Raw genomic sequence first — 15,623 nt, forward strand, 5'->3', positions numbered from 1 at the left:
TTCCACTGACCAGATTGTCATCCAGTTTACAGTCTCCCTTCTCTCCTTTCTGTCCATCCATGCCCTGTACCAAAGTTCAGCATAAGTCTTTTGTACTTTCAGATTTTACCACTGATGCAGTAGTTACTCACAGTAGGGCCAGATAAACCCATCTCTCCCTTCTCTCCTCTTGGTCCAGGGGCCCCTACATTGCCAGAGTCACCTTTAGGTCCCTGAAATCAAACACAAACATCCCATTACTCCCATCAGAGTAAGCATAGATGAAAAAATTTCCTAAATAAATAGCAAAAACATACCTTTTCTCCATCAACCCCAGCTGGTCCAGGTAACCCAAGCTCCCCCTGGAAGAATACACTTCAGTATTAACCTCAGATGAAGTGTAGTGTCCAATATATGAGTTGGATTACGAGTGTTTAAAAGCACTTAGAGCAGCATATAAAGCCCTACCTTTTCCCCTGGAGGCCCTGGTGGTCCTGGTGGTCCAGGTGGACCCTACAGACAGAAGCAGAAGTCATTCAGTTATTAGGCAATATTTGGAAAATGTGGTTCATGTAACACAAAAGAATATTTTGAAAATGTATTTAGTCACCTAATAATGAATACCTCCATTAAAAAGCTTGTAATGTATTAACTGAAAACCTTTACATCAATTTGCATCAATTAGTTTTTAATAGTAGGATCAAAAACAGCTTTATGCTTGTTTCATCATTTGTTATGCATTTCCTATCAGTGATTGGAGAAGGAAAAATCATGCATGCACTCATGCCAAGAACAGTGTTTTCTGTTCTCTTCACTAATTCACTCCAGTTTGAGGCCTAAACTGTGTGATCAAGTACTGCAATGTATTCCATTGATTTTAGAAAAGTAGATGTACAAACTATAAAGTACAGTTACATATTTTCAGTAAGTGTAGTCTATTCCGTTACTTCCACACTGACAATAAGTGTCCCCTCTTCATGCCTCTATGTGATAAATGTTTCATGTTGTTTAACGTAGCCTTTATAATGAATCAGAATCAGAAACAATTCTTCACAAAAACAGCTAATATCTTGTTATATGTGAACATTTGTGATTGCATTTGTAGTTTCTCACAAGAACATGTTCCATTACAAGAGCAGATGTTTACCAATGTATCTAGAATGAAAGACGTCCCCAGAGGCAATAGGCTTAGTATAAATGTAATTCAAAATGTAACAATATAACATTTTCCCAAGTAATAATAGTTACGATGTTTTGTATGCTATTTAAGATTTTATACACTTCTTCACCTCTGCTTAAACTCACTTTTTTTTGTCTCATCAGGTTTTATTTCAAGTCTAATGAAGTCAACATGTCTTTTATCACACAAATGATACAGATAAATCATGTTCTCATCACCAGGGGGCGCTCCGTAAACCACAAACAGGATTTCAGTGAGTACTTGTGAGTGATTTTATGCCAGCTGATGTGAAATGGCAGGTAGCCCTTGATAAGATCTCCAGGTCATGGGTCCATCGTCTTGTCTGTAACCATCGCATGCTGCTCTCTACAGAGGTGCATGCAGGAGGCCAGCTCACAGTGACTTTTAATCAAATACACACCACACTCAAAGATAGCATCTGCTGTTAGCATGTGGCGCGGTACACACACAACCCGGTGTACAACGTGAAGCATGAGAAGCGCAAGTGTTTTGTGTCTTTCATGTTCTCTTATGTAATTAATTTTACAGAGGTGGAATAAACTATGCGAAGTCATACTGAAGGAAGGATATCTGACCCATGTGAAAGTACTTGATATTTATTTGGAATGTAAAAGTCTATTCTTATTTAAAAATTATTATGATTTTTATTACTTGAATCAACTGTGGTAGTATTCCTTTCTCCTAATATTGCTACTTGTATTACTGCCTCCTCTTTCCTTTAGACTTTCAACTCTGATGTATTGATTTGGCTTGGACTTTTGCATCAGATATTCTTTTTCTAAAACCGCCATTTATCAACGTTGAAACCATTTATAAGAGCATGATTAACAATGTATTTTTCCTGATAAAATCACTCACATTCCTATAAATATCTGACAAACTAAATGATTATATATCATTGATGGCCAAAGTCACATATTTGAGATGAAACCAATTTGACAAGTTGGGTAGTTCTGCATGATTAAACATTGTTCCATGGCTGTGTCTTATCAATCAGAGCAGAACAGCTGGACTAGATTTGTTGAGGTTGTGCTTTTCAACTTAAATGAATACACAGAGAAATGGATTTGCTCATGTAGCCTTAAAGAATTACAAACTTGCACATGCTTAGGAATGACGGACATTTAACACAGAAATCTAATGATAGTGTTTGGCAGTGAAACAGGTTCTATCATCCAAAGTGTTAGTGACCACTGAACACACATGCTGCCCGTTACCGAGACACTGATGGTGTTGATGGCCTGTCAAAAAGAAAAAGTGACATTTCTTAGATTTGTGGTTTCCAGACGCCCTATGCCAGGATGCCATGTATGCTTATGTTACATATTTTATATCTTTTGAACTTGATACTCTTTTGCAAATGCCGTTGGGGTTTTGAGATGCAACCAACACGTCTGTTCTGATAAGGAGCCACACATCAGTCACCTGAAAGGCATCCAGAAGTTTCCCATTAAAGTCTATGATGTCGGAGGAGCCAGAGGTGCCCTTTTCACCGGGATAACCCTGGGACAAACAATATTGCATGTTAGTTATCATCATTCACATTCATTATACAGGCAGCAAAGCACAGGAGACAGATGGGAACATACCATTGGTCCCTGAGGTCCTTGCTCTCCTATTTCCCCCTTGTCTCCCTATAATTAATATATAGCAATTCACATATGTTTTGGATATATATTCGTTTATTTTCGTGAGTACCTTAATTCCTGGCAATCCATCCATGCCTCGTTCACCTTTCTCTCCAATACCAGCTTCTCCCTGCAACATCATCATTGATATGATCAGTACATACAGACATTATAGGCCATATTAGCTGATGAAAAGCTAAGTTTTACCTTCTGTCCTGGAGGACCCTGTGGACCAGGTTCTCCGGGCTCACCGTCCTCTCCCTTTCCACATAAAAAGAATCAACATTCAAAGATGAACAGGAAATATGATCAAATATGTGAAAGTTAACAAATAAAATTAATAAAGAAAAACAGGTGATTAGAAACATACAGGCTTTCCAGGCATTCCAGGAGCTCCCTGTAGCAGAAAATACATACATGTATTAGTATATAGAAAATAAAATAATCAAAATTGGTATTGGTAATAATTAACATAAAGATTTGGTATTAAATTAATATACCTCATAGCCATCACGGCCTGGAAAACCCTAAGAAGAAAGGAGAGACGGTGAAAAGTTAAGTCAACCTGTTTCACAATTCTGCCACTAGATGTCAGTATATGGCAAGGCATAATACAAAGGCATAATTGTGGCATTGTAAATGCATCAAATTAAACCTGACATACAAGAAAAAATAGTAGCAAATCCTGTAAAACAACTTTTGTTTTCCTTAAAATGCTACAAAGATCACATACACATTATTTTATCCATATCATTATAGCCCTGGCAGGTTAGTCTATGCTGAAGAGTAGACATAATATTAAGTCCTAGTCATCATTTTTATCACAATAAATCACGTTTAAACACTAACAGTGAGACAGCGCCCCCATTTGGCAGCTGTCCATTACACATTTGGCTTATTTAGGTAAACAGACGGATCTGGGAGCTTGTGGAGACCAGGTGTAGAAGCAGTCAAACATCTGCTATGAAGTCATTCTGCACAGCGGGGTTATGGGTAAGGAGCCCAGAGCACCATCAAGTAGTTGTGTTTATGCCATCAGTCAGTGCAGAATAATAAAAGCACAGTCACAAATTGGAGGCAGTTATCTTGTTTGATCACTCATCATACCCTGCTATATGATTTAGAAGCTACCTAGATGTGGCCCAGCTGCTGATCTGCTCTCGCAGTTTGAATAGAGTACATTTCATCAGACAATCTCTCTGGGTTTCATTCCTTTCATTGCAATGGTTTTCTGGTTCCATTCAAGAACAATTAAATTGCAACTGAATCAACATCAAATGGATATTACTTCTCTAGTATTGTTTTTTTCTTGGGCTTGTCTTATTTTACTGTTTTAGTACTGCTTTAACTGTAGCCTTAGCAGAGAGGTGGGAAGTACTCAGTTACATTTACTCAAGTACATTTATTGAGTAGGCCTTTAATAAAATTGTAGGTTGCCTTTCCAAGTAGTTTTCCAACACCACACTTTACTCCTACTCGAGTAATTTATTTGATAGTGTAACAGTGCTCTTACTAGACTACAAGGTTTGGTTACTCTTTCTGTTATGAGTAGTCTAAAAACAACAAACACTTAATGATGATTTGATGTTAGCATTTATATTTGTTATACGTCTTCTGATATGATGTAGATTTACAATTTTTGTGGCCTATCCTTTAAAATACTGGATTTTGTGTATCATGAAATGGTTTGTCCTTACAATTAAACTAACTTCAAATTATAAAATAAATATCGTGATGTTAATCTAACAATTACTTACTTAAACAGTAGCATCCCCAAATACTTTTAACTTTTACTTATTTTCTTACTCTCTTATTAATGGTACTTTTACTTAAGTACTCTTTCTGGCTATACTGATTAAATGGTGTGAAACACTCCATATTTGTGTGCATGGATAGTTTACAATAATGGGCTGCAGTGTACATTTAATGCTAATGATAACGACATAGTTGATAGATAAATATGGTCATTGTATTATTTACATATTGTACTTCACTCTCTCCTGCTCAGAGCGCCCTAGACAAACACATCTGCCCACAACATGCCTTTTGGCTCTGAGCTGCTCTCACTTTTGTTTTGTTTTGCTGTTCTGTTTTTCAAATGTCTTTAATCAATTCAGAGTTCTTTTGTAATTGTTGTGGGACTGGCCTTTTTTTTTTTTTTTTTATCAATTTGTCTATTTAGACCTTTTCTGGTCTGCATTGTAAACTTGCTTTGAAATGATCTGTTCAGCCATGCTGTGTATTGTCGCTAACACGCATACAGTGTTTGTTTATATGGTTTACAGAAGTTGAGGGAATATCAAAATATGTCCAGAACTTATTAGTTCTACCACCTACAGCCATAGCCACATCTGTCATCTCTGATATATGCTTAGTGTTACAGTGGATTTTGAAGTCAAATTACTAAAATGTTTGTATGATTTAATATTTCACTCCAAATTGTAAGAAATATAGAACTTTATTCAAAATTGTGGATGTCTCTATTCTCACTGGTTGCCTTGAACTCCACACACCACACGAACATGAGCTACCACAGGATATGAATTAAACAGTGGGAATTAATCTCTGATAGTAAAAGTGCCTGAGGCTTGGCTCGTCTATTGTTTGAACTATCTGTTTCTCGAGACTCAGAGACATAGACATGGCAGGAGGCAGAGAGAGAGAGGGGGGGATATTGATAGAAAGAGAGCAAAATAGAGCTGTGGCCACTTTCTTACACAAAACAGATGCAGAGTCAGGAGGACAGTGATGCTATTCTCAAAGTTTAGGTAGACCACAACTTACTCCCAAATGAGGAACAATGAGTCCAATGCAATTAAGAGCACTAAGAGGCAAAAGTCAACTATAATACTACAACCTTGTACCATAATCAAGGGTTGATTACTTGTTCATCTGTTGAATATATTGGCCTGTTTTAAGTGTTGTTCTTATTCGCAATGGATTTTACCAGCACAGAGTCATGTTTTAAAAGTCAGAAGTGATTTCCCAGAATATTTGATCAGGCAGCGTGCCAGATCATGAGCTAAAATATGTCATGGATATTGCAGAAGCAGCTGAGGTGTGAACAAAGCGAGAACATTTCCAGATCATGTCTTGAATTTATGGCATGAACATATTTAACAGTATGGTCATGAGCAAACTGTCACTAACAAAAAATCTACTAATTTTGATCCGGCATGACAAGTGTTGGAAATGTAGCTGGAACTGTACATTGACTTTTAAGATATTCACGACAAAAGGAGAAATTCAATTTGTCAGCTGGACAAAAGTTTATTTAGGTTGGTGTAGTTTTATTTAATACGTTTCACAACTCATCCAAGCTTCTTCTTCAGTTTTGGTCAAAATGCTGGTGGATACTTCCTTATATCTGCCTGAAGGGAAGAGCTAACTACAATGAAACTACTCTAACTGAAAACTAAGACACCTACATGTTTACAGTTTTTGTTAGTTAGCTAGGCCAATTAAAACATATTCAACCTAAATAAAATTTTGTCCCCTTGACAAACTGAATTTCTCCTTTTGCCATGGATTCTACCTGGATGACTGAGGGATTGTACACACATTTTAAGTTATTCATCTGAAACATTAGTATGAAACATAAAGGTGCATTGTGTAACTTTTCTGGTGGAGGCTCTGTCAAATGTGTTTCTCTGTGGGGATGTTATTGCTTTGTCAGGAATGTTTCACAGCATAGCATTAGACTACTTTCTATCATCATGGAGACCAGACCAAACCAAGTTACAGGTCAGATCTTTGGAGAGACAACCCCGCACAGTCAGAATGCCTGTTTTTCTAGATACTTTTGAGCTATAAAACCACATGTAATTGAATAATTGTAAGTAGAAATGTTTAATGTCATCCTATGGAACATTCCAGGCAGAACAGTGACATATCCAAAGGAGCAAGCAGGTGACAAACCTCCAACCAAAAAGTGACATGGTGCACCTTTAACATTAAATTTACTGTGTCTTCTGCCTTTTTGACAGCAAAGTGAAACGGACTGGCACTATGTATTTTTGAGGGCTTAAACCAGTGTAACTTACTTGTTCTCCAGCGGGGCCACGAGGTCCATCTTTGCCAGTGTTCCCTGGAGGTCCACGGGGGCCAGGGGGTCCGGGGAGACCAGGGGGGCCAGGAGGTCCAGCCTGACCCTGGTCACCCTGAGTGAAAAAGAGAAAGAAAAAACATTTGAGCTCTTAAGTACTTGCTACAAAGTGCATTTTTATTATTAGATTTTAGTCTAGATGTACTTCCTGGGTGAATCTCCCCTTTTTATTTATCCAGACTGATGCAAAAAAGAAAACTGGGCACTGACTTCTTATTGATTTAATTGACTCATATATACAATGTGGTATTTCTAAATCATTTTACAAATTTTGCCTCTAATGTTATGTAGCATCCGTGTAGAGAAGATGAGTGCAGAAAGTCCCCTCCTCTGGCCCATCTCCCTCCACATGTGGCACACACTGCGGTTTTCTTTGTTGTGGTTCTCAACATGGCACCAGTGGCCTTTTCGTGAACATGATATTACCGTCTTGAAAGAGTCACCCATGACATGCTGTCCTTCCACTGATAATTGTTATGTTTCTATTAAGCCCAGGCTAAAGCTAATCTGTCACCCACAAAGCCTGCATACATTGGACCCAGATGGGGAGTGCCTCTGAAATGTCCATCTTACAAACATCATCTTATCTTTGGTTTAAGCACACAAGCACACGCTGAAAGATGTGATGTTATTGGAGAAAGATTAAATTAAAGAAGAGATACTTTCAATGAGAAGTGACTTATATTTTAGATCATTTTGTGTCTGTTTTCCTTTGCAAAGTTAGTTTGTGGTGCTGAATTTGATGAAACTTCCATGAGAGAAGAAATGTCCATTTGTGGGTAGTTTTAACCCACGGCATAAAATCGAAACATCTAGTTAGGGACAGGCACAGAGCTTATCATCAACAGGTGTGGACAGAATGAATAATACGAAGTTAAAATATCTTTGTATATCCTAAACACTGCTAAATAAATTATAATTATGTGAACACTAAATACACTTGCTTCTCCAGTGGGGGTTAGATAATAAAAGTTCACACATGCCTTAGCCTATATAGGTCTACCTTTAGAAATCGTCTCTGAAAGCTGCTGGTCTGTTCTCCAGCGATAAAGCCGTGGTCATACCGAGGGAAGACCATCTGAAGTACAGTTTACAAAGAGAAGAGAAAGAAGACAGGACAAAAAAAGGTAAAGATGTGAGTGAAAGTTTGGAAATGTTAACTACAGTGAATACGACAGGCATCCCAAAACGATAAGGAAAGACTCATGATCCTAATGAAAGTGAAAGAGAAAACTGAGTTGAGGTACAAGAAGCAGCAGGACAGTGCTGGCTGCTGAGAGGACTCCAGTATCTGTGGGACAAACCTTCACGGTCAAAATCTGGTTACTGTGCAGATTGGCAAAAGTGCTGTAGTTTGGAGGACCCTGTGAATACAAAGACAATAACACAGTGATATAAATATAAACCATAACACCTACAGAAAGTGAAGCATGGACATATAAATAAAGTTGCACTAAGAAAGTTTTCTGGTGGAGGGTCTGCTTGTTTCCATGGAGATACTGAATATTGCACAGTTCTATTAAACGTATCTGTTGTTTCTGGTTCACATTTTTTTAAGCAATAAAATACCAGTGATTTAATAAATGTAAAATAAATTGGATTTGTGCCATACTGTACAACATTCTAGGCAAACCAACAGCAAGCAGGGAACACCATACCAGACAAGTTACATAGTGTACCTTTAAATCAGGTGAACTCAGAATTTAAAAAGCAGTTTTAATTTATTGATAACTTGCATAGTGTAAACCTGTAAACATTTGCGATGCCTTTGTCACCATCATAAAGCTATTATTATAACCTCCGGTGAGAGATGGAAGATTGGATTAGAAGCATAAAAAACATAACTTAAACCTAAAACAGAGGTTGGAAATGCTCATGAGATTGTTGTTAACAAGTTGTGGTGAGCTCTGGATCTTTGTGGCTCTTCTTCTGACCACTGTTCCCTCCTTTTTACTCTTCCCTCTGTCACATTCACTCATTCACACCACCATTTCCTCTGTCACAGATGCTCCTTCCACATCTCATCCACACCTCACTGGAGGGTCTTCCACTGGTCCAGACATATTTTGAGGAGAATGCAGCGCCCGATCTAAGTGTGGTCTACACTGAGGGGGGAGACAGGGTTTGGCTCAGAAACTTCAGTCATTACGCATCTTTTCACAAAGCAAAGAATTTGAACATCTTTACTGTATATTTTCATTGATATGGATGAACAGATATCAGCTCAAAACTGTGGCTGAGTAGCAAGAAGGTTCCGGGTTCGATTCCCAGGTTGCTCGGGCCTTTCTGTGTGGAGTTTGCATGTTCTCCCTGTGTCTGGAGGGTTCCCTCCAGGCACTTTCCCTCATCAACCCAAAACATGCACCAAAGGTACAATCCTCCAACTGAGGTGGTAGCCAAAGGTATTTGCAGTTTGTAATAATACCAGGGAATGTTTTTAGGGGTAGATTGAAGTCAAGGTTAGTTTTTTTTAGATAATTTTTCTTTAAATATAATTTAGCTAAATTTTGAATAGCTTATGACAAGGAGGTGGATGCCATCTGACTTTGTAACCTCCACAGAATCTGATTACATTTTAATGCCTTTGTTATCCTGTGCCCCAGTGAAGCGCCAAAAGCAGCAAAGAAGATGGATGGACAGGAAGTAAAATGCAGACAGAGATGCATAGCCACTTCCTGTTGTCCTCTGTGAGAGGATCCAGGTCTAATCACTGACATGAGGTTGAGTCAACGCACTCTCTATGAATATTATATAAAAAGATATTTAGTATATCAATGTAACAGTGTTGAAATCACTGATAACTATTTGCTTATTTAAGAACAAACCTATCTATGTATTTTGGTTTCAAGCTCTTTTTATGCTGTGTGTTTCAAGAAATACTCTAAATTTCTCAGCAAGAAAAAGTAGCCAAAGACAGCAAAGCCCCTGACCCCAGTCCAAGGACAATATTTAGCATTTGGACAGAGACTGTAACACACTCGGCCAAAATGATTTAAGTCCTACACAAACATTAACCTAAAAATATAAAAGACTTCTAAGACACATTAAAGGTTTTATATTTAATAGAAGTTCTGTCATGTTTTCAAACCACATCATAAATCTGACTTGATCTGTCAGTGTGCTGTGCGTCAATCCTCAGCCATTAACCATTAGGTTAACCATTAGGTAGCTCGCCAATACTTAACTTTGTGGTAACAATTCACCAAGGTCCAACTTTGGATTTATGGTTTAGATGACAAAAGGATCCTGTTTTTCTGAAGCTGCTTTGTGCCAGAGCAGTAGAAGTGGATGGCTTTACAAACTGAGCAGAATAAATCAAGCTATTAGTTCTTGGGAAAATGTTCCTCATTTTATGTTTCTGGTTTTGCTGACACGTCTAGTTAAAGAATACTAGAATACTATCTCTGATGTGACTGGTGTACTACATGCTACTTCTTTTCCCACTTTTGCTGAAGTTGCAACAGAATCGTATATATTTAGCATTTTTTACGACCACCTCAACACGTATATTTTGGTTATTTGTTTACATCCCAAAATAACCTCTGATTTTATAGAATATAAAGTACACACGCTCTAGCAGAACTGTCTATATTCTAATTGAAGTTAAAAGCTGTTATCCTTGCATATTATCATCAAGTTAATATAGGCTACAGTGGTTTCATTTACAAAGTAACATGTAGTTAGAAAATTTGGTTGATATTGCACAACGTCCAAACCACTACCAGGAGACTCATTTCAAACCACACTGAAAAAAGATAATTGCTGTGATCTCCTATTGGGAGGATTATTACTACATGAAAAGACCACAAAACTGATCCAAACGTAAGGCTGCTGAAAACGCTTTTTTGGTTTAGGCAGAAATGGCAGTCTTGGCTCACTGCCTTAAACCCACTATTTGTGATGAGTCTTTAGGTCATTTCTGATATAATGTTCTCTCAGTTTGGCTTTGAAGGCTGCGGGCAGAGGGAAAACCTCATGAGAGAGGCTGGGTCCTGTTGCTGGGATAAACATACTTGAGTTTGAACTATTAAAAGTGTTGAGAGTTACATGGACAGAGGCTGTAAACCTGTAATCAGTGCATATTTACAGTGTGGTTGTGTATAGGAGTTTTCCGCTGATGTGATAACAAGGAAGTAATTTTTCAAATGTTGGATGACAACTGGTCTTTGTTACAGTATTAATTTATTATGCTCTGTCTGGTGTGGCCTTTGGTTTCAGTTTAGTTTTGGTGTCTCAGTATTTGTCATTTCAAATAGATAAATCCATTTTTTACACAAATGTTGTCATTTCTAACATTCCTTTGACTAATCACATGTAACTGAAGCCCATATGGTGCCATTTGCTTCTCAGAGTGGATGCATTGACATATTTGGGTTAAAAATGAATCCATTTACATATTTACCTAATTATGTGTGATTGGTCTATTGCATTAAAATTAAATAAAAAAACGAAATATATTTGGCACGTGGCTAGCTTCAATGTTTCAGGAAGAGAACACACTTACATTTTAATAAAAAAAAAAAAAGGTTTCAATTTAACACAGTATTAGAAACTCCTGATTGATGTGTTATATTGCTGGGGTGTATTGTATTGTTGTTACCTTATTGATCAGAGTCACTAATCATCAAAAGCTAAAAGTCTTACCCTTGGTCCGACATCTCCTCTGTCTCCCTGCAAGAGAAACAGGAAAATACATTTGTCAGCCTTCAGCACTACTGTATGGAACATATGTAGGCATGCACTGCTACTGTTTAGCCATACTGACAGCTTATACCGTAACTAATGAATGTGAATAGGAAGGAAAAAAGACACTGGGGTCATGTGTGCTTGGAGTGCATATGTGGACATCTACTGCATAAATCACTTGATATCTTTCACAATTACAATGATATGACACCAGCTTGCTTCAGATAGTACGTGCTGTCATCTCTTAAACTACCTGAGTGACTGCATAAAGGAACCAGAATCTTTCCATTGGCATCATCTGTCCTTTACAATCCAACTTCATCAGACTAGCTACTGCTTCTGACAGAGGCTATTTAGTGTACTCTTATCGAGAACTCTTATCCGCTTGAGTGCTGCAGAAGATGACCAAATGCACCAGGTATACGCTGCCAGGACCAGTTGCAAACATCTTGGACTGATGAAAAAAAAAATCAAACATCTGGCTATCATTGAATGCTATGGAAGGCCTTTTAACCTGTTTAGAATCCTGACGTGAGAAAGTGAGTGGAGATAATTTGACAGCTTGGTGTGTTGGATGCAGTCTTTATAGTGTAAAACAAAAGACATACACACTTGTATTGTGTGTTTGTTGGCATTGTACGTTTGAGCTAAAATCAGCAGAACTAAAGGAGCAGAGTAAGTAGACAAATACACTATTGGGCTTTACAATATATCTAAGTCGGTGCTTCTAAAACTTTTCACACCAAGTACCACCTAAAAAAAATAGGCTCTCTCTAAACACAGATCAGGCCTAAATTAAGGCTAAACCAACTCTAAAATAAGAATAACTATGTCTAAAATTAGAATAAACTATGGATTAGGCAGAATAAACCATTAATAGATTTGATTCTAAATAAAACTAATAATCAAACTGCAGAGGGCTCTGTATACCACCAGAGGCAGCCTGCGCACTGCCAGTAGTACCACAGTAGACCTCAGTTCAAGAAACACTAAACTAAGTAAAGTGTAAATCATAAATTCCTCTATATGGTGTACATATCGAAAGGTTTCCGAAAACATATTGTGGCATACCTTTTCTCCCTTGGGCCCAGCTGGTCCCTGTTGGAGGAAGCAGATAACAGAAGACAGTTGGTGATCATAAATCAGGTGTGAAATGACTGACACATAACATAATTCAAGCGTTCGAACACACGATAAGAGCGAGTAATACTTTTTATACAGTGACTAAAGCACTCACTCAGTCAGACAGGGATGCAATACAGGCCTAGGGAGTATACAGTTTATGAGGAGGGAGCTATGCTAAATGTGGTATGATGAAAATCATAATCAATATTCACCAGCCATGTTCTGACTGTAAAATATCTTAAGAGACAGGTATAATTACACCACATACATATACAACATTATTTATCAGTTTAAACCACAAATAACAGGCCCTGTTTTTGCATAAAGTTTCTATAGTGCTGCTCTTACCCTCACAAGATGGCTATTGCAAATGCCACGATAACAGCATCAATATTTTCTGTTTTTTAAAATTATACTTCACTGGCAATAGATTCAAATTCCTACTGTTTTAAAAAACTATTTGATTATTTACAAAGATATATATAGCTTCCACCCTCCTGTGGGCTCACCACCCGCAGAGGGGTTCATAGGGGTCGGGTGCATAGAGGACTGGGCGGCAGTCGGGGACGGGTGTCCCAACGGCCTGGTCCGCACACACAGCATCTGGCTGTGGCGACGTGGAACATCACCTCGCTGGGGGGGAAGGAGCCCGAGCTTGTGCGGGAGGTTGAGAGATACCGGCTAGATATAGTCGGGCTCACTTCTACGCACAGCTTGGGCTCTGGTACCAAACTCCTTGAAGGGGGTTGGACCCTCCATTTCTCTGGCGTTGCCCACGGGGAGCGGCGGCGAGCTGGTGTGGGCTTGCTTATAGCCTCACAGCTCAGCCGCCACGTGTTGGAGTTCACCCCGGTGAATGAGAGGGTCGTGTCCCTGCGCCTTCGGGTCGGGGACAGGTCTCTCACTGTGGTGTCAGCCTACGGGCCGAACAGCAGTGCTGAGTACCCGGCCTTCTTGGAGTCCCTGGGAGGGGTACTGGACAGTGCACCGGCTGGGGACTCCAGGTTCTACTGGGGGACTTCAACGCCCACGTGGGTAACGCCAGTGACACTTGGAGAGGGGTGATCGGGAGGAACGGCCTCCCCGATCTGAACCCGAGCGGTGTTTTGTTATTGGACTTCTGTGCTAGTCACGGTTTGTCCATAACGAACACCATGTTGTGCACGTGGCACCAGGACAATGATCGACTTTGTCGTCGTGTCATCTGACCTCCGGCCGCGTGTCTTGGACACTTGGGTGAAGAGAGGGGCTGAGCTGTCAACCGATTACCACCTGGTTGTGAGTTGGATCCGCTGGCAGAGGAGGAAGCCGGAGGGACCTGGCAGACCCAAGTGTATTGTGAGGGTCTGTTGGGAACGTCTGGCAGAGCCCTCTGTCAGAGGGACTTTCAACTCGCACCTCCGGGAGGACTTCTCCCAGATTCCGGGGGAGGCTGGAGACATGGAGTCCGAGTGGGCTATGTTCTCAGCCTCCATTGTCAATGCGGCCGCTCGTAGCTGTGGGCGTAAGGTCTGTGGTGCCTGTCGTGGCGGCAATCCCCGAACCCGGTGGTGGACACCGGAAGTAAGGGATGCTGTCAGGCTGAAGAAGGAGTCCTATCGGGTCTTGTTGGCTCGTGGGACTCCTGAGGCAGCTGACGGGTACCGGCGGGCCAAGCGTGCTGCAGCCCGTGCGGTCGCAGAGGCAAAAACTCGGAGCTGGGAGGAGTTCGGGGAGGCCATGGAGGAGGACTATCGGACGGCCTCAAAGAAATTCTGGCAAACCGTCCGGCGCCTCAGGAGGGGGAAGCAGTTCTTCACCAACACTGTTTACAGTGCGGGGGGAGAGCTGTTGACCTCAACTGGGGATGTTGTCGGGCGGTGGAAGGAATACTTTGAGGATCTCCTCAATCCCAATCTTCCGAGGAGGAAGCAGAGGCTGGAGACTCAGAGGTGGACTCATCCCTCACCCTGGCCAAAGTCACTGAGGTGGTTGGCAAGCTCCTTGGTGGCAAGGCTCCGGGTGTGGATGAGATCCGTCCTGAGTACCTTAAGTCTCTGGATGTTGTGGGGCTGTCTTGGTTGACACGCCTCTGCAACATCGCGTGGTGGTTGGGGACAGTACCTCTGGACTGGCAAACCGGGGTGGTGGTCCCTCTGTATAAGAAGGGGGACCGGAGGTTGTGTTCCAATTACAGGGGAATCACACTACTTAGCCTCCCCGGTAAGGTCTATACCAGGGTACTGGAGAGGAGAATCCGGCCGATAGTCGAACCTCGGATCCAGGTGGAGCAGTGTGGTTTTCGTCCTGGCCGTGGAACACTGGACCAGCTCTACACTCTCCATCGGGTGCTCGAGGGTTCATGGGAGTTTGCCCAACCAGTCCACATGTGCTTTGTGGACTTGGAGAAGGCATTCGACCGTGTCCCTCGTGGTGTCCTGTGGGGGGTGCTCTGGGAGTATGGGGTCCGGGGCCCTTTGCTAAGGGCTGTCCGGTCCCTGTATGACTGGAGCAGGAGCTGTGTTCGCATTGCCGGCAGTAAGTCAGACCTGTTCCCGGTGCATGTTGGACTCCACCAGGGCTGCCCTTTGTCACCGGTTCTGTTCATTGTGTTTATGGACAGAATTTCTAGGCGCAGTCAGGGGTCGGAGGGGGTCCGGTTTGGGGACCACAGGATCTCATCTCTGCTGTTCGCAGATGATGTTGTCCTGATGGCTTCATCGAACCAGGACCTGCAATGTGCACTGGGGCGGTTTGCAGCCGAGTGTGAAGCGGTTGGGATGAAGATCAGCTCCTCCAAATCCGAGGCCATGGTCCTCGACCGGAAAAAAGTGGCTTGCCCTCTCCGGGTGGGTGGAGAGTCCTTCCCTCAAGTGGAGGAGTTCAAGTATCTCGGGGTCTTGTTCACGAGTGAAGGGAG

General features: G+C 41.0%; 1 protein-coding gene across 1 annotated transcript in view; it reads right to left on the reverse strand.

The window, feature by feature from the left end:
- Position 1: 1 nt before the first annotated feature.
- col23a1a (collagen type XXIII alpha 1 chain a) overlaps positions 2-15,623 on the reverse strand; it is a gene marked incomplete at its 3' end in the record, with an annotated part of 142,097 nt that continues 126,475 nt past the window's right edge. Inside the window, exons 8-22 of the mRNA XM_055159034.1 lie at positions 12,671-12,697; positions 11,558-11,584; positions 7,917-7,991; positions 6,852-6,968; positions 3,309-3,335; positions 3,179-3,205; positions 3,016-3,069; positions 2,879-2,938; positions 2,770-2,814; positions 2,606-2,683; positions 2,398-2,421; positions 448-492; positions 297-341; positions 132-212; positions 2-64 (exon numbers count right to left, since the gene is read on the reverse strand). Coding sequence (XP_055015009.1) covers positions 2-64; positions 132-212; positions 297-341; positions 448-492; positions 2,398-2,421; positions 2,606-2,683; positions 2,770-2,814; positions 2,879-2,938; positions 3,016-3,069; positions 3,179-3,205; positions 3,309-3,335; positions 6,852-6,968; positions 7,917-7,991; positions 11,558-11,584; positions 12,671-12,697 — 795 coding nt within the window. The remainder of the gene's footprint in view (positions 65-131; positions 213-296; positions 342-447; positions 493-2,397; positions 2,422-2,605; positions 2,684-2,769; positions 2,815-2,878; positions 2,939-3,015; positions 3,070-3,178; positions 3,206-3,308; positions 3,336-6,851; positions 6,969-7,916; positions 7,992-11,557; positions 11,585-12,670; positions 12,698-15,623) is intronic.

The sequence above is a fragment of the Boleophthalmus pectinirostris genome, unplaced genomic scaffold (assembly GCF_026225935.1).
Source record: "Boleophthalmus pectinirostris isolate CB_2022bp ecotype Guang Dong unplaced genomic scaffold, ASM2622593v1 HiC_scaffold_23, whole genome shotgun sequence".
Classification (NCBI taxonomy): domain Eukaryota; kingdom Metazoa; phylum Chordata; class Actinopteri; order Gobiiformes; family Gobiidae; genus Boleophthalmus; species Boleophthalmus pectinirostris.